At 36.5% G+C, this 22,972-nt stretch overlaps 1 protein-coding gene across 5 annotated transcripts in view; it reads right to left on the bottom strand.

Annotated features, from left to right (window-relative positions):
- LOC150081216 (heterogeneous nuclear ribonucleoprotein R-like) overlaps nt 1-22,972 on the bottom strand; it is a 170,512-nt gene that overhangs the window by 31,877 nt on the left and 115,663 nt on the right. For all 5 annotated transcript variants that reach the window (XM_090379404.1, XM_090379399.1, XM_090379403.1 and 2 more), the window contains exons 7-9: nt 14,292-14,497; nt 8,765-9,060; nt 664-737 (exon numbers count right to left, since the gene is read on the bottom strand). In XM_090379404.1, coding sequence (XP_090235530.1) covers nt 664-737; nt 8,765-9,060; nt 14,292-14,497 — 576 coding nt within the window. The remainder of the gene's footprint in view (nt 1-663; nt 738-8,764; nt 9,061-14,291; nt 14,498-22,972) is intronic.

Genomic DNA, 22,972 nt, shown 5'->3' with positions numbered 1-22,972 from the left:
CCCTGTTAAAGGGCCATCATGATCACCCAACCCCACACCCTTAGATTACTTCATGTGAAATCCATGATTTATTGCCACAAGACATAGGCCAGTCTTCTCATTAGCTTCAAGTTAAATTTGCTTTGTTATGAAAACATTTTAGGTGACAGTAAATATCCTACAGAGGCAGGTATGTCATGAGATCTCATACAGATGAAAAGCCCAGTTCTGCAAAGACTGTGTTATTTCCAGATTGTCTAATGAACAGTGTTATTTCCAAAATCCATTAAATTGAGAGTTTACTTCACTGTTCTATTCTAATAATGACTGTTTTTGCTTGGGACATTTTCCACTTAATGCAAAACTGAAATTGTTTAAATTATTCAAACTATAAAGCCAGGTACACTATGCAGTTTTTCTTTTCTTTTTTTTTTTTTTTTAAATAATTGCTGTCTAAATTAACAGATTAATTGTTGCATATTAGCAAAATCAAGTGACTAATGTAAAAACCAAAGAATTCACTAATTGCATGGCTTTGTAAACTTACAATTTTGTATCATATGCACACTACACATTTCATTTGTTAGACAACAGCTTCAATTTTCATACCATTCTGTTCAAATATATTTTATATGCTGCCACTATTACTATATTAAATGTTTTAGCTTAACTTTTTCAACATACCATAATTTCTTGGACCTGGTGGTGGTACCCTTCCAGGTCTTGTTCTTGGGGGAGAAGGTAACATTCCCATCATCCTATTGAAGAAGAATATAAAGATTTCATTACTAATGCTTAATATTAATGATTCTTAGACAGAGAGAGCCTTTCTAAAATTAGCAGCAATAATACTGCATTTTTAAATTTATCATACTGAACACAAAAGCAGAAAAAAATAAATAATAAATAAAAATAAAAATAAATAAACACAAAGGTTGACTTATGTCAAGCATAAAAGTCTACATCTGTTTTAAAGGCACGTGCATAGGTTAGAAAGACAAATTAATTACATATATTTTTATAGAACATATATTTGTTACTCACTTTTTTTAAAATGAGTAACAATACATTCCATGAAATTAGTCATGTTTAAGTTTGCTTTGTGTTCTCAAAAAAGTAAACTTTTGCGATCACTTACTTATAGAAAATGCAATATTTTCAAATTTTCTGAACATTATTTAGAAAGAAATTGGTTTGCAGTACAGTACTAAAGGCAACAAGAAATGGTTGGGTTACATAAGCAGTCTCCCATGTATACATGACATCAATAAGAGCAATGTCACATCATTTTGACTGTCGGTTTCGGTCTCCTTTCAACATAATGGAGTATTGTATATACTTAACACTTTTTGAAAAAGTTTACTGTGCAGTGTAATAAATGTCTCAATGTAAACTTTTAAAATATCAGAAATAATTGAATTAATAACCAGACAGTGGTTCTTAATGCAGCTTTCACTGGGATGCACCACTACATAAGACGAAAAAAGACAACAGAAAATATGGGACCAGTGCATAGGGCCAATATATGATTAAACACAAATTTTCGAGAGTCCACACACTAAGCCAACTTATAAGCCAAAATATATAGTAATAGCATTCTTTATTTATAGTACAAATCCTACTCATATGGAAAACTTTCCTTTTACTTGATATATTCAAAACTTCTCTATAACAAATTGCCTGAATTGTCTCAATAAATTTCATTGAGAAACTTCACTTGCGGTTCATAAACCCCATATAGCTAGACTTTTTGAGAGGTCAAGCAAAATGATCGCACGACTAGGAACACTCTATATAGAGTGGATTATACACTATTTTTGTAATAGGTTGAAAGCTCATTCAAATTTGCCACTTTGCAGCTTAAAAAATGAAATTGCTGCTGGCACCTTCATTGGTAGTGTACCCTTCAGGCAGACAAAATGAATATATACATTACTATTCTTTATTTGTAGAAGTTGAAATGCTAGGTATGCATACAAGCATGCCAACAATAACAGCATCATTTGAAATATGCCTTCAATAAGTGACATCATTGAAAAAAATAGGGTTTCTAGGAATACAACTATTGTGCTATACGAGGACTGACTGTACTGCAATTTTATTATTATTATTAAGAAAGCACAAATGGATATAATATACAATCATTTTGATTACTGGCACTGAATGATTATACCAACCGAAATAGGCCCATTTTTCAGAGCCATCACTACCTCCTTTCCTATCTGGGCAACTATAATAACAATGCCCATTGTTTTTGCTCTTCCATAACCTCCTTCCCACCATCACTAGCAGGGAACACATTTATGAACTATATGCATGTGTAATCAGCATAACTCAGAGGAGGATTATGTTCTTTGACAAAAAATGAAAATAAACATTCAGTACATATAAATCATCACTTTAAAATACATCTATTTGTCTACTTCTTTCTTGCATTGCACGTTATCCTTATGCTTCTTTGTTTTCAGATTCAGATGATTCCTTTTCAGATTTTACACATACAGTAAACCCTCATTAATCCAGACCCCAGTAATCTGAACAGCTCTAAAAAAATTTTAAAGTGTAAAAATCAAACGACGATCAGGCTCAAAGGTCACATGTATTGGGTCTGAGGTCATTGGGCCATGATGACTCATGCTGCACAAACAACTTGGTTCCCGGCTGCGGTTCAGACATTTGTTTGTCGTTTGCTCCACAGTTAAGTGCTTCTATCTTTTGTGCTTTGCAGTTAAACAATGTCTTTAAGTAAGCCTAGTGTAGGACAGAAGCATAAGCCGCTTTCTCTTCATGATAAACTATCGGTGATAGAAAAATTTTAAAAAGGAGCTTCAGTGTCTCCAGCATCTGTCTTGAGTATGACATAGCAAAACAAACCGGGTCGAACATTAAAAAGGAGAGGGGGAAAAAAAAACAAAAAAAAAAAAGAAAAGTGAAATTTGTAATTTTGTTCTCAAGTTTAACATGGAGGAAAAATAAAAAGTATAAAGTTAAACGAATGCAGACGCCTACTGATAAAGGGCTAGATGATGCTGTGTACAAATGGTTTTCCCAACTTCGTTCGTCTGGTTTGGCTGTGCAAAGAATAGAAATTCAAGCAGCGGCAGAGAGACTAGCCAAACAGTCAGGAATTGAACAATTTAAAGCAACCTCAGGTTGGCTTTTTAGATTTAGAAGATGGCATAACATTTCAAACAAGAAAATATGTGGGGAAATTCTTAGTGCTGATTTTGAAACTGTTGAGCCTTTCAGGACACAACCGAATGATTTTCTTCAAAAGGAGGGTTATCAATTGAACCAAGTGTAGAACTTTGATGAGATGGGACTGTTTTGGAGAGCTCTGCCTGAAAACACACAAGCAAAAAACCACGTGCCCTAAAAAACATTGCAATACTGGACAATCTAAGGGTACACTACTACAATTCCCGCAATGCATGGTTTACGACGAAAATAACAATGGATTGGTTCCACAAGAAAGCTGTGCCAGAAATCAGAAGACATCAAAAATCCAAGTTTTGCTAGATAACCCAACCCACCCCGACGTTGACAAATACATCAGTCAAGACAAGAAGATTAAGTGCATGTTCCTGCCACGAAACACTACATGTTTTCCAGCCAATGGACCAGGGGGTGATCTAAACGGCAAAGCGGCTCTACAAAAAGAAGTTTTGAGTGAAGTCCTAGAAGTTGAGGAGCCACTAGTTGAGAAGAAGACAACAGACATTGAAAAATTTAAAGTCATACAACGTAAGATCTATGATTTGCAACTTTGCTGATGCTGCAAAAGAAATCAATTCAAAAAATTTGGCGAATTCATGGAAAAAACTTCTTAGATGAAGATGCTAATCCAGAAACAGATGGTTGTGAGAGAGAGAGAAGACTTTCATGAGACTGCAACGAGGAGGGGGAAAAGCTGTCTCCTTCTTCCATCCATGACTATCTCCTTAGAGGAGATAGAGTCATGGAGGGAAGATGATGATCCTGGCTACCACATCATGACCGAAGAGGAGATTGCAGACAGTGTAATGGGAGCAGCAGAAAGTTCAGATGAGGAAGAAGTGAGCAACAACTCTCAGCCAAAAATTAAGGTAAGCAAAGTGAAAGATCACTTGAACTTCGTAATTCAGTACGTTGAACAATCAACAAATGAAAACGTATCTGCCTATTATGAACACTTAAGACACCTACCTGAATTGGTAATAAAGGAAATAAACTGTAAACAATCACAAAAAAAGATAAGTAATATTTTAAAACCAGTGAATGTGGCAAGTGATGTAAGTGAAGATGAACCAGTGCAATCTCTAAGTGATTATGGACATTGTATTTTTAATGTAAATACAATATGTACATACATATATTTACTACATATTTATATACATATCTATGTATATACATATTTTTAATGTAAAATAAACATGCTTTTACTGTTATCCACATACATTATGTTGTTTAAATAAGCTTTACTCACATTACAAAGAGTATTTCATATAATTCGGACTTTCGTTAAAACGGACACCTCTTAGCTCCTATTAGTCTGGTTTAATGAGGGTTTACTGTATATAGAAAATCTTGCATACAAATCTGAAATTTTATATCTTATTTCTTTGGCATCTTACCGAAAGACATAGCCAATTAGCTTTGCTGCACAAAAGTCATGTGGTGCTAAGTTGACATATGCAAATTACAATTTTAGCATAGTTTCACTTTTTTTTGTGTGTGTGTGAAAAGAAGACAGAAAAGAGCTACATTTTTGCAAAAAGACAAGACACTCTTTCTTACTAACCACATAACAACAATGAGGTAGAGAAGGGACCAAACAGAGTAAAAAAATTTTCCTGGAGAGCTGGCAAGGTTGGATGGTTCTGATTAGCTTTTAAGCAACACAATTTTTCGTTGTGTACATACTGGAATTATTAATGTCATAAAAATGAATCTCGTGGATTATTGTTCTTAACCCCACATTAATATCTTGTACCTTAACTCTTTTTTTTCCCCCATAATTCATCACCTATGAAGGACCACAATGCCCTTTGTTCAAAAAATAATGCAAACAGTATTCTTGTTATTTTCATACTTTACATATAAATTTCACTAAAGTGTCGATATCAAACCTATTCACTAAAGAAGTGTTAATGTGTGTGTTTGTGTGCATATATACATAATATACACACATTCTGAGTGATGCGACTCATTGACCACGTGAAGTATGAGAGAGCGTGTGGTTAGTCGAACCCTGTAGCACAGATAAGGTGTCAGCGGTTTGGTAGTAAAATTCCGAGCATGATGGGTAAAAGGGAGGATTTATTGGACATTGGTAAAGGACAGATTGTGGGTGCTTGACGAGCAGGTGCCTCAATTTCCCAAACGACTGAGCAGGTGGAGTGTTCACTAGTGTTCATGTTTCACTAGCATGAACTTGGACCCCTAGTGCGTGGAACAACACATCAGTGATCTCTGCTATCGTCAACTGCTTGCTGACCGTATAAACCCCACTATGTTACACTTTTTCCCGAATGGTGATGGTGTCTTCCAAGATGACAATCCGTGCAGCCATCAGGCACTTGTGCAGGAATGGTTTGAGGAACACAGTTCTGACTTCCAGCATATCGATTGGCCTCCGAAATTCGCCGATATCAATACCATAGAGCACTTGTGGGACACCATGGAAAGGTATATCGGGCATCTGGATACACCAGTCACCTCCATACTTGCATTACACACAGCTTGGTTGGCCACACTTCCAGAATGCTTCCGACATCTTGTTGAATCAATGCCACGTCAGACAGCTGCTGTAATGAGGGCAAAAGTAGGACCTATGAAGTATTAGGTAGCTGGTCATAATTCAGTTATCACTCAGTGTGTGAAAATATACATACGGTAAGACAACCCCCCCACCCCCGTATCCATGGGGGATACATTCCAAGACCTACCCGGGATGGCTAAAACCTCAGATATAAGGAAACACCTGGTGACCCCATATATAATGAGATTTTCTTGTAATACATACATATAATAAAGTTTAATTGATAAATTAAACACACAGTAAGACATTACCAGCATTAAATATGGTAATAATAGAGTGAAGCAGTCTTGTGATTTACCAGGAAGCGGTTTAACCAAAACTCTTCAAGAGTCCAAATGGGAGGGGGGGAATCAATCACAAATTTTAAAATTCAAGTAATAACTAGAATAGGTATAAACAGATATTTTTGCATTATAAGTTGTTACTGGGAGATTAGTGTACCTGTTATCTTGCAACCCCCTACTGTCTTCTGAACAGAGAGAGAGAGAGAGAGAGAGAGAGAGAGAGAGAGAGAGAGAGAGAGAGAGAGAGAGAGAGAGAGAGAGAGAGAGCGAGAGCGAGAATGTTTAGTTTGATTTAGCGTGCTGTGTCAATTATTGTGTTCCACTGCATCAAAAAGGGACAAACTTTGTTTCGTTATTTATGTCAGGGATTTTTTTTTTTTTTTAAGAAAACGCGAAAGTGATGGGCAAATTCAAGACTGAAAATGGTGCATCCATTAAATCTCTAAACAACTATTATGATGTTGGTGACCAAACCATACACGACATTGTAAAAAATAAAGGGAAGATTGGACAAGCAAGTAGTACGTGTTTATTTTTTTAAGCTTTTTCATCGTTAACAGCGGGTAACTGAATGTGGATATGGGGCTACAATTTGTGTGTGTTACGAAAACCCCAAACATGAGAACCTATATTAGAACCTATAGTACTTAGTACCATGTTTGCATTGGGGGTTGAGAAGACGAAAGAAGATATTTGCTGACTGTAATTTTCAGGAAATACGTATGAAGGAAGGCTGTTCCAGAAAACGGCAGATGAATGAATAAACGAGGAAGATGAAAAGTTGGTCTTTGAGCTATGTTGGAGGCACGTGTTCAGACTGTTTCGAAACAGAGAGCAGGAATTATAGAAGCCAATTCAGAAGAACAGTGCCCGTGAAAGTATCTGTAGAAAAGACATGCAGCAGAAACAGTAGATCTATGAGACAGCAAGTGGAGAGACTCTGTTAGAGATGATTCATTAATTAACCTAAATGCCCTCTTCTGAATGGAATCTAGAAGCCTGAGAGGGGTAGGGCGTATTTGCGATTTGTACAGAGTGAACATCTGTTTGGAAGAAAAGTAATGCCAAGAGCAAAAGAAAAAACCAAGTTTTTTTTTAGATGCAGAGGAAGCAATATTTGTAATGTGCTTGTGCCAAGAGAGATCAGAAGTCAAGGTAATCCCCAAAAGAGATATATCATTTTGCCTAGAAATTGGAGTGCCGTCAAAGATAAGCACAGGAGAAGAATCCTTTTTGTGAGATGTGCAAATGTATCCCCAACTGACAAAGGGGGGGGGGGGTTCAAAGGGTGATACAAATAATTATAACCTGTTATTTAATTTGGGAGAAAATAATTGAGTCACTGATTAAAGAAATAATGCAGGACCACCTAGATAAGACTGGAGTAATAATTCAGATACAGCATGGTTTATTAAGGGGAAGTGTTGTCTGACCAATTTGATTGGACACTGATGTTGTCAAAGAGGAAATGGATGCAAAAAATCATTTTGATATCATATTGATATCATATGGATTTTAGAAAAGCCTTGAGTGCTGTTGCACATGAAAGACTCATGTACAAATTGGAGTGGTATGGCATTAAGGGCAAGTTGCTGTATAAAGGGATGGTTGAGTGGGAGACGGCAGAGAGTGGAAATAAATGAACACTGCTCTGTTAATAGTGGAGTCCCCCAGGGCTCAATGCTGGGCCCATTGTTGTTTTATGTATTTATCAATGATATTGATGAAAGTATATCAGGCTTAATGTCCATGATACAAAGGTTGGTGGGGTTGTTGATGACAGTAAAGACAGTATGCTACTGCAACAGGATCTTGAAAAGTTAGGCAGATGTGCTGTGAAGTGGCAACTGAAGTTTAGAATTGACAAATGCAAAGTACTGCATATGGGTAGCATGAGTAGCAGTAACCCAAGAGAAATGTACCGACTGTGTGATACTACACTCAGGAGGTGGAGAATGAAACAGATCTGAGGATAATTGTACAGTCAGATATGAAGTTTTCTGAGCAGTGCAGACAGGCTGCCAGAGCAGGTCACGGAGTTTTGTTAATATATATTAATATATATATTCTGCTAGCAATATTTCAATTCAATTTTGCTAGCAGAGACAAGGTGATGATCCTTTTGTATAAGGCAATGGTCAGGCCACACCTTCAGTACTGCATCCAGGTCTGGAGGCTTCATTTTAGGAAGGATGTAGAGCTGCTAGGATAATGCAAATTACCACAATGGACAGTCGCAGACATGCTCTGAAATGTCAGCCTGCCAAAGCAATAAAATCACTTCATAGAGACCCTAATGCTGTAACTTTAAAAATACAAAACCTTAAGCTTTTGTATTTCTGACAAACCTTGACAAACATTTGAAACAAATGGATTGGTGAAATGGGACAGGGTTTTTTTTTTTTTTTTTTTTGGCTGATGCTGTGTAAGCTTGCTTTCTTGCATCATATGCCTCAACTAATGCTAATGCTAAAATTAAAAGTTACATAGTATCAAAATTCACGGAAATGCAGTGCTAATTCTGTTCTGAGTACTAAAACCACAGTGATTTCTTCTGTACTTTAAATTCTGCAATGATGGGGGTAGAGGGAAACAAAAAATGGACAAGAGTTTCCTGTGCTTATTATTTAAATTCTGCCAAACGAATTTAACTATTTCAGTTTTAAAATTAATAACAGTGGTGTAATCAGAAGGTACTTACATCCCTCTCTGCTGCATTGCTTGCATCATTCTCCTTTCTCTATTTCTTAGAACTTCCTCTTTTTTTTTTTTATCAGATGGAGGCTTAGCAAGTGAAACTTCTAAAATGGCTCCTCCCATTTCTTTTCCATTTAAATCATCCATTGCCTTTACAGCAGGGTCACGTTCTTCAAAATGAATAAATGCATAGTCTTTAATTTTTTTCACTCGCTCTACTTTTCCATAGGACTCAAACATTTCTTTCAGTTTTTCTTCTGAAATATCGCCTGTTAGATTGCGGGCATAGAGAACCTTTACCTTTCAAAGAGAAAAGGATAGATGCAAAATATGATAAATTAACACAATGTGCCAAATGCTACAGTACTATAATAAAAAAATGTTCATACTTTATTTAGTTAAATATATTACGTAAATGAATAAAGTATGCAATATTTCAAATAAACATTAATGTAACTTTATGAAAAGTTCCAGAAATGTGGATATTAAAAACTCAATCGGAACTGAAAAATAACATTAAATAGTGAACGTGATTTGCTTTGTGTGTGTATATACAAGGGACGTTTGAAAAATTAATGGCCTTAACACGATGGGTTTATTTGAGAAGTCTGGTAATATGTTGCTTTTCAACATAGTTCCCTTCAGAGTCAATTCACTTTTGTCAATGATGATGCAATGTATTGATTCCAGCTGCAAGAAAAGTTTTTTTCTTGGAGCTCCAGGAATGCATCCAATGTAGGAATGATATCACTGTTGGTGAGAAAATGGATGCCATCCATGGTTTTTTTTTTTTTTTTTTTGTCAAAATAGGCAAAAAGTTTAATATTGCTAGAACTGGTGAAAATGGGTAATAGTCCAAGATTTTAAAGATACACTCATACAGTGCAGCCATGGCAATGACAGACTTGTGAGTGTTTTCCTCAGGAATGACACTCCTCTGCTGTTTCCTCTCATCATTTCTCTTTGATGTTTTCATGCAAATACCTCACATCTGTGTAATAAGACCTTGTGAACGTCTGACCTTTCTGAAGGTAATCCACTAGCAACACTTCATCGGCATCACAAAAAACTGATGCCATCACCTTGTCAGCAGAAGGAATCAACTTGGGTTTCTTTGAAGAGGGAGTAGAGCTGTTTCCAGCGACTCCTCCATTGTCTCTGGAAACAGCGATGGACCCACATCTCATCCATGGTCACAAACTTTGCAAAGAAATTTGCTGGAGTTGTTTTAAAACAATGCCAGTGTTCACATGACTTGACAACCTTTGTGCATATATGATCTACTATATGCAACTTTAGAACCAGCCGTGCTGACACCATTTTCAAAGTGAGAACCTGTGTTGTTTTGTGGTACATATTCAGATGACATGCCCAAGATGTTGGCAATGTCCTGAGCCGTCACTCGTCAATCACTCACCACCAGATCATGCAAACTTTTAGCAACTTCTGGAGTGATGGATGTTGCAGGTCTTCTATAGCATAGATCAACTTTCAGGCTATCTACCCCTGGGTTAAATTCTGCTGCCCACTCCTTAACCATGAAATAGGAAGGGCACCTCCTCCGATATCCTCGTGAAAAGCAATTCATGAGGTTATGTTGTAAACATACCCTCTTGAAGTGCCTTTTTCATTAGTGAAAAAGGCACTTCAGGCTTTTCCATTATTACCTTTTCCACAAATACTGTATGACTGCACAATAAGTAATTTTCCCCACACATCATATAACTTGTTGACATCAAAACCTGTAATTGAAAAAAAAAAAAAAAAAAAAGTAAATTGAAACTGCATGATACTTGGTGTGTTACTATATGAAGTGTTATCACCAAGTACAGAAATTTTTAGCACTGTGCTGCTATCCTTTTATACTCAGCACGTACGTGCACATACATGCAGAAACATTTCAACCTCCCCCATATAGAGAATGTTCTGCAAGCAAATCAATAAGCAGCTGTATAAAACTGAATCTGACATAGATGTCTAAAGAACTAGGCTAAAATAGTATAAGTGTGTAAAACTAAACAGAAGCACCTTGTTAAAATCAGAAGAAATGAATCAGCCATTTTTAAAACATCTTAAATCATTTCTCAAAATTTACGAAAATTAATAAAAATTGCAAGATAGAATAAAGCTACGTCAAAAATAATTACACTAGCTGGAAGAAGAAAATAATTTACTAATATTTTTTTACTTTAATTTCGAGAGTTTGCTTATGTGTTTATAATCAATTTTCACATTTATTGCCTGTTTTTGCAGGAAACACATAATATCAGAAATTCCGTAAGATGTCTTGGAAAGGATTATACAATTGAAAAATACTTCTTATTCTGAATGGAACAAACATCAGCTTATAAACTTCTTTATTTGTTAAGGCACCCATATTTTGCACTTGAGTCTGCTTCACTGTGGCTTCCCTTTTTGGTTGCTCAGGTCAACATTTCTTCATAAAATTTTTGGTGCATGTACAGCATCCCAGCTTTCTCACTTGTCTGAAGCTATCAAATTTCTTTATTTATTGGCCATGTGCGCTTTTTTGACAATGAAATTTGCAGTTATGAGCAGAATTGTCCAGAATGTCAATATATAACGTGCGACGCTGACCAATTCCAGAAACGAGGGCCAATAATCCAACCCACAAGAAAACTCAGGTGGCAGTAGCACTGCCAAAATTCACAATTGGAAAGTCTGCATGCATCTACAAGACCAAAACATAGCGATCAAATCAATAGTAGGTATGTTGCTGCCACACAGCAAGGCATGGACTCTATAACACCTCTGAATGCTATAGGAATTATGTTGCACCATGTTGACAGGAATGCATCCCACAGATTTCTGAGTTTATGTTGGAGGATTCAAATGCCAGATCTGTCGATCCATGTAATCCCAGAGATGTTCTATAATTCAGAAAACCTCACAAAACAGGCAACGTGGCAGGTCTCATTTATCCTGCCAGAACACCCCTGTGCCATCTGGGAAGACTTGCCACCTATAGGTAGTTTTTAATATTTGCAGTTCAGCCCAGGAATATGAGGGTTCCAACAGGGAAACATCATCTACACCAGACCACTGGCACCACCTACCTGTTTCCGATGGATTAAGACATCAAAGTGGTTCTTCTTTGCAGTTTGCCACACCATCATCTATCATCCACATGGCAAAGCAGGAAACATGATTCATCTCAACAGGAATAAGCATGGGTACTTACTCTGGAGGCCCAAACAGTGGAGGGTTCATTGGATTATGGTCTTGGACACACCACTGGCCACCTTCTAGTTAAAGTGCAAAGTCAGCTGTTCCACTGTTTTCCATCTATCGGACCACACAATGCAGAACAACCTGCATCCACTATGTGTCACCTCTTGGAACACCGAACTTCAGCACTCTGCTGAACAGCTCACAAGACTCAATTTCCGTAATACCAGTGCCCGAAAATCATCTCCCTTTTTAAAAAGTCCATCAGATCAATCATATCCCTGCAGTATCAAATTTACCAGTTCTCACCACAACACTACCAGATAGGGAGGAATGGCCCAGTGCTAAAATGGTGGGGTTTTGACTGGACATAATTCACATCTCATTTTGATATAATATTCCTGGAATTCATGCTTTTCATTAGTCAAATATGTGATTATCAAAAACCATAGTGTGTCGCTATTTAAACAGTTTAATTTTGCTGCTTTTCTTATACTGCAGGTCCTTCACATATCATGATGATCAATGTCAAGGCCCTGGGTGCATATTAACCACTGGTATTGGAGAGGTTTTCCAGGGGTCACATCTTGCTATTACCTAACGCAAGTGCAGTGGCAGAATGGGGTTCCATCAATGACTAGCTTCCTAGAAGTATTGAATATCTATGATGTTTGCAGTTATCTTGATTATAGTGTTCAATCTGGTTTGGTGAATTCAGTTTTAGAGTGGAAAACCAATGAGGTTTTCTATAAGCTGTGACGTGTGTATTACTTTGGGGCATCCGCATTTGTATAATATATACACTGTAGTAGCCCATATCCATCCGAGTAAATTCTTTGTATGTTTTGGCTGCAGAAACCCAGCTTCCTGCCCCATATAGTGCCACTGGATGAATATCCCAAAGACCTCTACAGTCATCCAAATACAAATGGGATATGTTTAGAAACTTCTCTTTTTAAAAATAATTAACCTCTATAAACTTTCTCTTATAAATCTGCAAATCTAAATTTTCATATGAAAGAATTAAGAATAAAAAAGAACAACCAAGAAATGTCCAATTTAAAACTATTCATTATTGAGCATAGAAACAAATGAAGACAAAAGAAACAAAAGTAATTTAAAACATGATTAATTCAGGCTTAATGTCAAAGTTTGCAGATGATACAAAGGTTGGCAGGGTTGTTAACGACAGTAAAGATGGTATACTACTCCAACTGGATATAGATAAGTTGGGCAAATGAGCTGAGAAGTGGCAACTGAAGTTTAACATTCGCAAATGCAAAGTACTGCATATAGGTAGCAATAACCCAAGAGAAACGTACCAACTTTGTGGTACTACACTCAGGGAAGTGGAAAGTGAAAAAAGACCTGGGGGTAATTATGCAGTCAAATATGAAGTCCGTGGAGCAGCACAGGTGGGCTGCCAGGGCAGGTCATGGAGCCTTGTCAATGATATATATGAATTTTGCTAGCAGGGACAGGGAGGTGATTATCCCGTTATACAAGGTAATGGTCAGGCCACACCTAGAGTACTGTTCTGGAGGCCTCATTTTAGGAAGGATGTAGAGTTGCTAGCAAAGCACAGAAAAGGGCAACAAGATTGGTGAAAGGAACAAAGGGTGCTCTTCAAGATAATATTAAGTTCTGCCAATTACAGCACCTGGAGAGTAGGCACCTGCAAGGTGATCTGATTGAGGTGTATAATGGGATAAGCAAGCTGAATGCTGATGGGATTCTTCCCTTTGCTCGGATTAAGAACTTGGGGGGGGGGGGCATAGAGTCAAATTCAGGAAAGACAGTTGTAGAATAGATGTGTGGAAATTTGCCTTTAGCCAGCGGGTAGTTGACTGGTGGAACAGACTTCCATCTTTTGTTGTGGAAGCTGATAGCCTAAATAAGTTTAAGACTGAGCTGCTGGACAGGCATTTGGAACAAATAGAGGGGTGAAATGGGCGTTTCTTTTGCTGATGCTGCATAAGCTCGCTTTCTTGCACTGTATGCCTCTACGAAATCTAATGATGGAAGATGAGTGCTAATCTTTTTGTAATGCTATCATTGATGTGTGTGTGTGTGTGTGCGCGCGTGCGCATGTTAAAAATGAACCTTTCCAAGGCCATACTAATTTTACGAAAAGTTTATATTTATATGGGGTAGGGGCATAAAAGGAAATTGTACAGTAACTTTGGCTCATAGATTTCACACACTGCAAATTATTATAATTATGTAATAATAAATTAATCCACACAGCAGATGATACCAAGAACAACTACTCTATGGGACTTACACAACAGCATCATTCATTAAGAGAATGTTTATCCTTAGAACTTGGGACTAATATTTACCTTGGACATTGTCTCTTCATCGGGCTCTTCTTGGGGATCTGCCCAATCTACAATAATATCACATCCCCAAACTTTTACTCTTCCTGTACCTAGTTTTCTTTTGCCAAGTGAGGCAGCTTTATGAGATTCATATTCTAAAAAGCAGAAGCCCCTATTTTTCCTCTTGTCATCTGGAGAACTGTAGATTATTACCTCAGTCAGTCCCGCTAGAAAACAAAGCAAACTAATTAGATAATCAATAATTATACATGCAGCAACTATATAAAATATAGCGATGGGACACTATGATAAGTGAACTTTTAAAACTAGCATACTTTGGTGACTAATATTCAGAAATTAGAATTTAAGGTCAAAAGTTTTTGAGATGTGTATAATGAATAGAATAGAACAGATTTTACTTCTACTGTGTGTGCGCGCGCGTGTGTGAGAGAGATAGTTTATTACTGCAATGTTTCATTGTTGCAATTACAGATTATTGGCCTATTAACTGCTATTCTCAAACTACTCATCAATTCCCATTTATATTTACAGTGGGCATCACTACCAAATCTGGTTCTAGTATTTATGGAAAGTGGGGGGGGGGGGGGGGGAATTTACAATATATCTACAACTGCCCACACACCAGTAGACCAATATGTGTTACTAGTGATGAAACCACAATAGCAGTGCTTGGAAAAATTATAACAGGACCAAAAAAACCTAGGACAAAACTGTCAGAACAATGTTGAATGCAGAAGTCCATTGCATTCTAACTAGTAATAAATTCTGCCTAAAAGAGCTTCATGGTGATGCCATGAATTGTAGACCAATTCTGTGGATAGCTTCTGCAAGGTGGATGCAATCAATATTAATTGATGAACCCTCTGCAAATAGGAAATGGATACATATGACTTCTTTTCCAAACTCACAAAATAGGTTAAAATATACAGAGTAAAAGCATATTACAAAATAAAGCTAAAACAAATTCATAGAAGCCTTCAGCTAATGCATGCAGCCTTTATCAAATAAACCAGAATGTGGCTAGTTATGTCATATATGTATGAGAATGATATATGCTTTAATTCACATGTAGACAGGCCATGCAGAAGGGGTAGGAGAATAATATATGTATTGATAAGAACAGATGAATAAAGGGGCTAGAAAATGGATAAAGGAAGCACATAGGAGGTACAGGAAGGGGAGCATCTAGAAAGTAGAGGAAGTTAAGGAAAAAGGGACGGCACCAGATCTTAGTCATTCACACAATTTTTGTGTAGGCACCTCTGTGGCCAGGTGGGCAGGAGCAGCTGTGCATAGCACACACGTCTTGATTAGATCGCGGTTCGAGCCCGTGACCATCAAATACGGAGGATGCAGAAAGGTCAGGGAATGACCACCGCATATCCCCAGGGCAATATGGCCTTCCTAAAAATCAAAATAACAAACAAACGAACAAACAATTTTTGTTATACAGACACCTGGGTACAGGTTATGACTCATATGCCAGTGATGCATAACAATTGATGATTGGATGAAATCAGTCTCTTTAAGTTGACCTTGCAAATTATGGATACACCTGCTGATAGCTCCATTATGATTTTAACTTTAGTTATCTCATAAATGTTTATTTTATAGTAAAGTTTCTTTTGAATTAGTTGATATTTACAAGAAGCCATATGCACTCAATATCATTTGGTGAAAACTCCTTGCTTTATCTTAATAGTGATTACAACAGACATACTTGATATGAGGTAATTGAACACCAATGCATACACAAGTAATGAATGTTCCTCATGATCCAGAACTAATGATGTGAACACGAGATATGAGACAAGCAGCCAAATAGTATCCCACTGCTCTGACAATACTGAGAGAGACAAAAAATATCTTGCTATGCTATATCAGGAATTGTTCCAATTTTTCATCTTTTTGCATTATGAAAATTCATGGAAAATTTATGAAAATTCATTATGAAAATTCCTGCTGTATTCACCCAGCAGGAGAGTGCACTTACAGTCTGATGGTTTCTTGACCAGGGGTTTCCTCTAATAAATGGATAACAAATACAAGGGATAATCCAACAGACACTATATTGCCTTCACATTTGAAATCTGCCGTTATTCAAAAAATTATCTGAATGCACAAAGATTAAAGATATGCTATTGATTTGTTCAAAAGTGCACTATGTGTACTTATAAATCAGCTATAATTTAGCATATGAATATGGACATAAACGAAATCTGACAAATAAGTCACTTTTATCAAGTTATTACATTTCAGCCATAGTGCATGACTTGTGGGGCATCCTATATATAAATCCCAATAGTTAATTTCATTTAATGATTTTTAAGTATATGTATAACAGATGTAAAGTAAAATAGACGGTAGGCAGAATTGAAAGCAGAGTATTAAGTCAAAAGAAGTTGGACAACAAAAATACTGAAACCAAGCTTGAAGTAAAAAAAGAAAAAGTGCAGGCACTCCGCAGCTTATGTAATACTCTACTTATAGATATTTTACTTTACGTAAATTTCTGCTGGCTGGTGCAAACAAAAAAATATATGTGGAAATGTATTTTCCATCCCATAGGAATAAATGGAGGTATCGTGAAAATATCTTAATGTGAACCGAATAAGACACTGGTGTTTTTTTTTTTTTTAATTTTATTTTGGTAATTCGTTCCAAGACCTCAGAAGTTGAAACTTTTGCTATATAACTAAACTATTTCTCTCTCTAAAAGGCCATTTTTATAATGGAAATTGCATTACACTTTCATTGTTATCATGTGTTCCATTATAAGAAGCAATTTTGAACAACTTTGTTGATATTTTTCGAAAAAACATTTCTGAAGGTCAAGACCATAAAACAATAAAAACAATTTGCACTTTCGGTTTATTGGACTTTTCTGTTAATGCAATCTATTGTAAACGGGTAGTAAACTCAACCTTATTGCATTTGCGATAATATCGATAACTTGAATTGTGTGGGGTTTTTACATGATTATGGTGAAATGTGTTTCCCCTTCACTGAAATCTTTCATCATATAAAAAAGATAAATACATTTTCAGAATCTTCTCTTCATTCCTATTTACTTATTACAATGGTGAAGGGAAAAGAACCAATGGAAAGTGCAAGTGCTGGCATTGCTAAAAAATGACACAAAATAGATTTAGAAATGAAGATGAAAATGATTAAGAAGAACGAAGCTGGACAAAGTTTGTCATCCATTGCAAAGGAATTGGGTCTTGCTGCTTCAACAGTGAATACTATTTTAAAGGATAGTGTGCATATAAAAGAACATGTTAAAGAATGCATTTAAGATCAATAATGATCAAAACAGCATTCAGGTGCTATAGCAAAGGTAGAAAAGCTAATGTGGATGGAAAATCAGATTCAGAAGCAAGTGCCCCTGAGTTCAATGGCCATTCAAGCAAAAGCAAGAAGTACCTATGAAGACATTAAGGATAGGTACGGCGAACCCCAAGCCAAGTTTGTGGCAAGCAATAGGTGGTTTAATAGATTCAAGAATTGTGCTGGTTTCCAAAACATTAAAGTATGCGGTGACGTTGCCAGCGGCAATTCTGCAGGTGCAGAGAAATTTTGTGATGTGTTCAAAAACACCCCTTCTAAATCTAAACAGCGCACAAATTCCGCAGTGGCGTGCTTATCAGCGGGAGAGTTAATTCTTGCAACGAAGCTCAAAAGGTAAAATTCTGCTGACGGTTATGCCAGTATCCTCTCACTTTTTGTAATTTTTCCTGTGCGTGAGATAAAAAAAAATTGAATAAATAATTCAATTCTACTTACACGTTTGTCGCACATTCTATTTACACGTTTGTCGCACATTCCTTTTTTGCGTCAATCAAATTCAGCATGTATAGTTGCAAGTGCCGTATAAGCATTTATGGAATTTCCAACTTACGTATACAGTTCCGCGGAAATGCAACCCTTACGTAAGTCGGGGGAGTGTCTGTACAGATGACCCCTGCTTAACGGTGGTAATTGGTTCTGGAAAAACAGAGCGCTAAGTGAATCCACGATAAGCGAGCGCCGCATTCCTGTAAGGTAACATATGTGTTTATGAGTTGCTCTCGGTGCCATAGGATATTTCCTAATCAATAATAAAAGGTAGTGAAAACATGCACAAATGTCGGTCAAAATATTTAATATTCAAATATTTACATATATATAAAATATTCTGCATTACATCATCATCATCAGCCATTTTCAATCCACTGCAGGATGAAGGCCTCTCCAGCAACTTTCCAGTTCCTTCTGTTTTGAGCACTGGCCATCCATTTACTACTCAAAAACTCATGAATTTCATCTATCCATCTCCACCTTTGTCTTCCAGGTTTTCTTCTAGCTCCTCTTGGGTACCATTCTGTTATTTCCTTAGTCCATCTGTCATCATGTCTTCGAGCTATGTGTCCTGCCCAAGACCATTTTAGTTCTTTAGTTTTGATAAGAATGTCCTTTACTTGAGTTTGCTGCCTAATCCATGTGTTTCTCTTCTTATCTAACAGTCTGTTCCCAATATAATTCGTTCCATTCTTCGCTGTGTAGTTCTTAGCTTCTCTTCCATTCTTTTGGTGAGTGCCCAAGTTTCACTTCCATAAGTCATGGTGGGGAGTATACATTGATTCATTATTTTACGTTTCAGACAAACTGGGATATTGCTCTTCAGTATGTGACTATATTTCCTGAATGCTATCCATCCAAAATTTATTCTTCTCTTGACTTCCAGCCATTTATCATTATTACAGCTAATAACTTGTCCCAGATAAGTATATGACTCCACCTTTTCAATTACTGCTCCTTCAATCATTATTTCCCTTTCCGTGGCATACTTGTTCATCATTACTTTTGTTTTAGCCATATCTATCTTTAGTCCAAAATCCTTACTAACTGTGCATAACTGATTAAGATTTTCCTCTAATTCTTTGGGATCGTGGCTTATGACCACAATGTCATCTGCAAATCGTAAATGGTTTAGGTACTCTCCGTTCACATTGACTCCTTTCTGCGACCAGTCTAATCTTCTGAAAGCTTCCTCAAGGGCAGCAGTAAACATCTTCGGAGATATTGTGTCTCCTTGTCGAACTCCTTTCTCGATTTTAAATTTGCTACTGTCTTTGTCTAGTCTAATAAAGGATGTAGCACTCTCATATATTTTCTTCAAAATCATAATATATGGAGTATCTATGCCTTGTCTTTCCAGTGCCCGAAACATTGCCTTATGCTGTATAGAGTCAAATGCCTTTTCATAATCCACAAATGCCAGGCATAATGGTGTTTTATATTCATTTGCTTTCTCCATTAGCTGTGATATTACGTGAAGGTGATCCATAGTTGAGAATCCTGTCCTAAAGATAGCTTGCTCTTTCGGTTGATTCTCATCAAGTATTCTTTCTAATCTGTTAGTAATGACCCTTGTGAACAACTTGTAGATATGGGATAACAAGCTAATTCGTCTATAATTTCCAATTTATCTCCTTTCTTATGCAGCAAAACTATGATTGCATTATTCCACTGCTTAGGCGTCACACCTTTTCTAATGCACTTTGTGAAGAGCCTTGCCAGTTTTTGTGTTATGTCTCTTCCTCCCAATTTTAACAACTCTACAGTAACTTCATCTTCCCCCGGGGCTTTCCGATTCTTCATTTTCTTCAATGCATGTTCTACCTCATCAGGAAGAATATCGGGCATGTCGTATGTGTTGCTACTTTGCAATCCATCTTCCCCACTGCTGGTATCATTCCCTCGCTCCTTGTATAATTCTCTATAGTAGTCTTCTGCTATTTGAATTATGCCTTCTCTGCTGTTTATAAGTACACCATCGCTATTCTTCAGTTTCAGTATCATTTGTCTTTCTGTATTACTGCTCATGGCTGCTGATTTAAATCCTTTGTTTTCCCTTAATGCTTGTTCTACTTTTCTTGTGTTAAATCTTCTTATGTCCTCTGAGTCTCTTTCTAACAGCTTTGCATAACTCAGTATACTCAATTTTCTCCCTGTCAGTGTTTTTCTTGCTCTTCATTTGTCGTCTTTGGTTCATCATGACAAGTGTTTCTTGACTAATTTTTTCTTCTTTGAATTTCTGTTTCCCTATAGGTTTCTTGGGCTTTATCACTTTCAGAAAGTTGTAATATTCCTCGTCGATATCTTGGTCCTGAGCAGTCTGCAGAAGCTCAAACTTGTTCTTAAGTTCCAGTACATACTGCTTTTTCTCCTCCTCTGTTATTTCAAAGACCTTTGTATTATTTACTCGAGTCAGTTTTTTCCTTTCCTTTCCTTTCCTACATCTATATCAAGTGTACATCTTACCATTCTGTGATCACTTCCAACATTTACCTTATTCAGGATGGTAACATCATTCACATCATTCTGCATTACATATGTATATAATTATGTGGTAACTACTTATGGATCAAAATTAAACTTAAAATTCCAATTAAAATCATGAATTTAATTGATCTAAATTGATTTAATTTAATTGATGAATTTAATAATGAAAAATTAGTCGATTTTAAGTTGAACTTTGGCCCTCTTCCAAATAAACTAAAAGGGGTTTGTTTATTCAAGACAATAAAGTCTACCGATCCTTCGCCGCTTGGAAACCTGGCGTGTTTTTTTTCTTCTTTCAATATGAAACTTATTTTAGGCATTCGTTTCCATAAAAGTCCTGCTTCATCTATGTTAAAAATTTGAAGAGAAGTATAACATATAATACCCCTCTTCAATAAACAAGTTCTTTTTTGAAAGTTTCGGCTCCTTGATCTGCACTTGCGGCTTCTCCCTGGATTTTAAATCTATTCAACTAGCCCTTAACAGTTTTAAATGGTTCCACATTTTTTTTTTTTTTTTTAGGTGAGCTTTCTTCAGATCATCATATTGGCTAATCTCTTTCTCTCTCTCTCTCTCTCTTTTTTATTTTTTTTTATTTTAATAATATTTAAAATAACTGAATTCTGAATTGGATATTATCTTTAATTAAATTAGTTAAAGTCTTTCCATTTCAATCTTAATAGCTGGCCTTGCCCTAGTTGCTTGCAGTGGAACAGCTATCTTTCCCGTTGCTAAAATTAATTCTTTATTTTTTATAATTGTTCTTACAGTTAAACTTGCAAATCCTATATTATGGCACACATCCGCTTGTCATTGACTGGAATCGATTAGCTTCAAAACGTCCAATTTAATTTTCAAATTCAGTCTTTTTCTTACATTTATAGTCTTCGTACTGCGTCCAGACATTGCTTTTTCATTCTTATCGGCCATTATCAACTCTTCGCAAATGTAACTGCGTTGCATTAATTATGATACAATGTTCGAGTAAACTGTCCATCATGCACGATATCTAATACTGTACTGAGTGATGATTAGTCTTTGGATAAATGCATATAATGCAAATATTACAAGCAATATACTTGATAATTTTTTTAAAAATGTTGATCTCGGAACTATGTAACAAGTCACTGTACTGCATTAAATTAGTGTGCGGGAAAATTTCACTGAGCGTGGTAAAATTTCTCAAGTCAGCTTAGGAAAATGCTGTTTTGCTATTCATTTTCAAGCTATCGCCTCCACCAAATGAAACAATTTCATTAAATATGCCAAAAATGCATCTGTAAAAAGTGTTATGGTGATCTGTGACAGCGTTAAGCGAACCGCATTATAACGGGGGCCTGCTGTTGTGCGAAAGTAAAATGTATTGAAATTTTAGAACTAAATAAAGGCAAATGTAGCAAAGATTACTAGCCAATAAATAAAATTTAGAAAGGCTTCAGCCAAGATTATTATTTTTTTTTTTTAATTGGCTTGTAATCTTTGCTGCGCTTATCTTTTATTTAAATGTTCTAAATTTTTGTTAATTTTCCTTCCACAGTACTTCATATTTTTTTTTTTTTTTTTGTTTCAGCCTTTGAAGGGAAGTTATTGCTGCAGATAAAGGGATGGTTCAATGGAAGAAGACAGAGTGGTTATCAATGGACCCTGCAAATAAAATTAATTGATCCCCCCCCCAGGTTTCAGTGCTGGGCACATTGCTGTTTTCTATATTTGTTAATGACATTGATTAAGATATATCCAGCATTGTATCTAAGTTTGCAGATGATAAAGGCTGGCAGGGTGGCTAATGATAGTAATGAAAGTATGCCACTGCAACAAGATCTAGAAAAATTTAAGTTGTAGATGGACTGAGAAATGGCAGTTGAAATTTAACGTTGACAAAGGCAAGATACTGTATATGGGTAACGGAAAATGAAAAACCTCGGGGGTAATTGTGCAGACATGAAGTTCTCTGAGCAGTGCACAGACAGGCTACCAGGACAGCTCATGGGGTTTTGTCAATGATATTCAGGAACTTTGCTAGCAGGAATTAGAAGGTGATTACCTCTTGGTAAAAGGCAATGATTAGGTGGCATCTTGAGCAATGCAATAATACAGTTTTGGAGGCCTCATTTCAGGAAGGATGTAGGTCTGCTTGAACCAATCTTTTTGCAGATAAGGGGCAATGAGATTGGTGAAGGGAACAAAAGGGTGGTCTTATGAGATATGATTGAGTGTTTAAGGCTCTGAATGGATTGAGCAAGCTCAGTGCTGATGGCATTCTTCCTCCTGGGGACATAAATTCAAATTAAGCAAGGATAGATGTGTGGAAGTTTGCCTTCAGCCAGCATGGGGTTAATTGTTGGAACAAACTT

The sequence above is a fragment of the Mastigoproctus giganteus genome, chromosome 8 (genome assembly GCF_048544385.1).
Source record: "Mastigoproctus giganteus isolate SK-2022 chromosome 8, ASM4854438v1, whole genome shotgun sequence".
Lineage (NCBI taxonomy): Eukaryota > Metazoa > Arthropoda > Arachnida > Uropygi > Thelyphonidae > Mastigoproctus > Mastigoproctus giganteus.
Note: the sequence above shows the minus strand (reverse complement) of the source record. Positions and strands in the feature narration are given on the sequence as shown.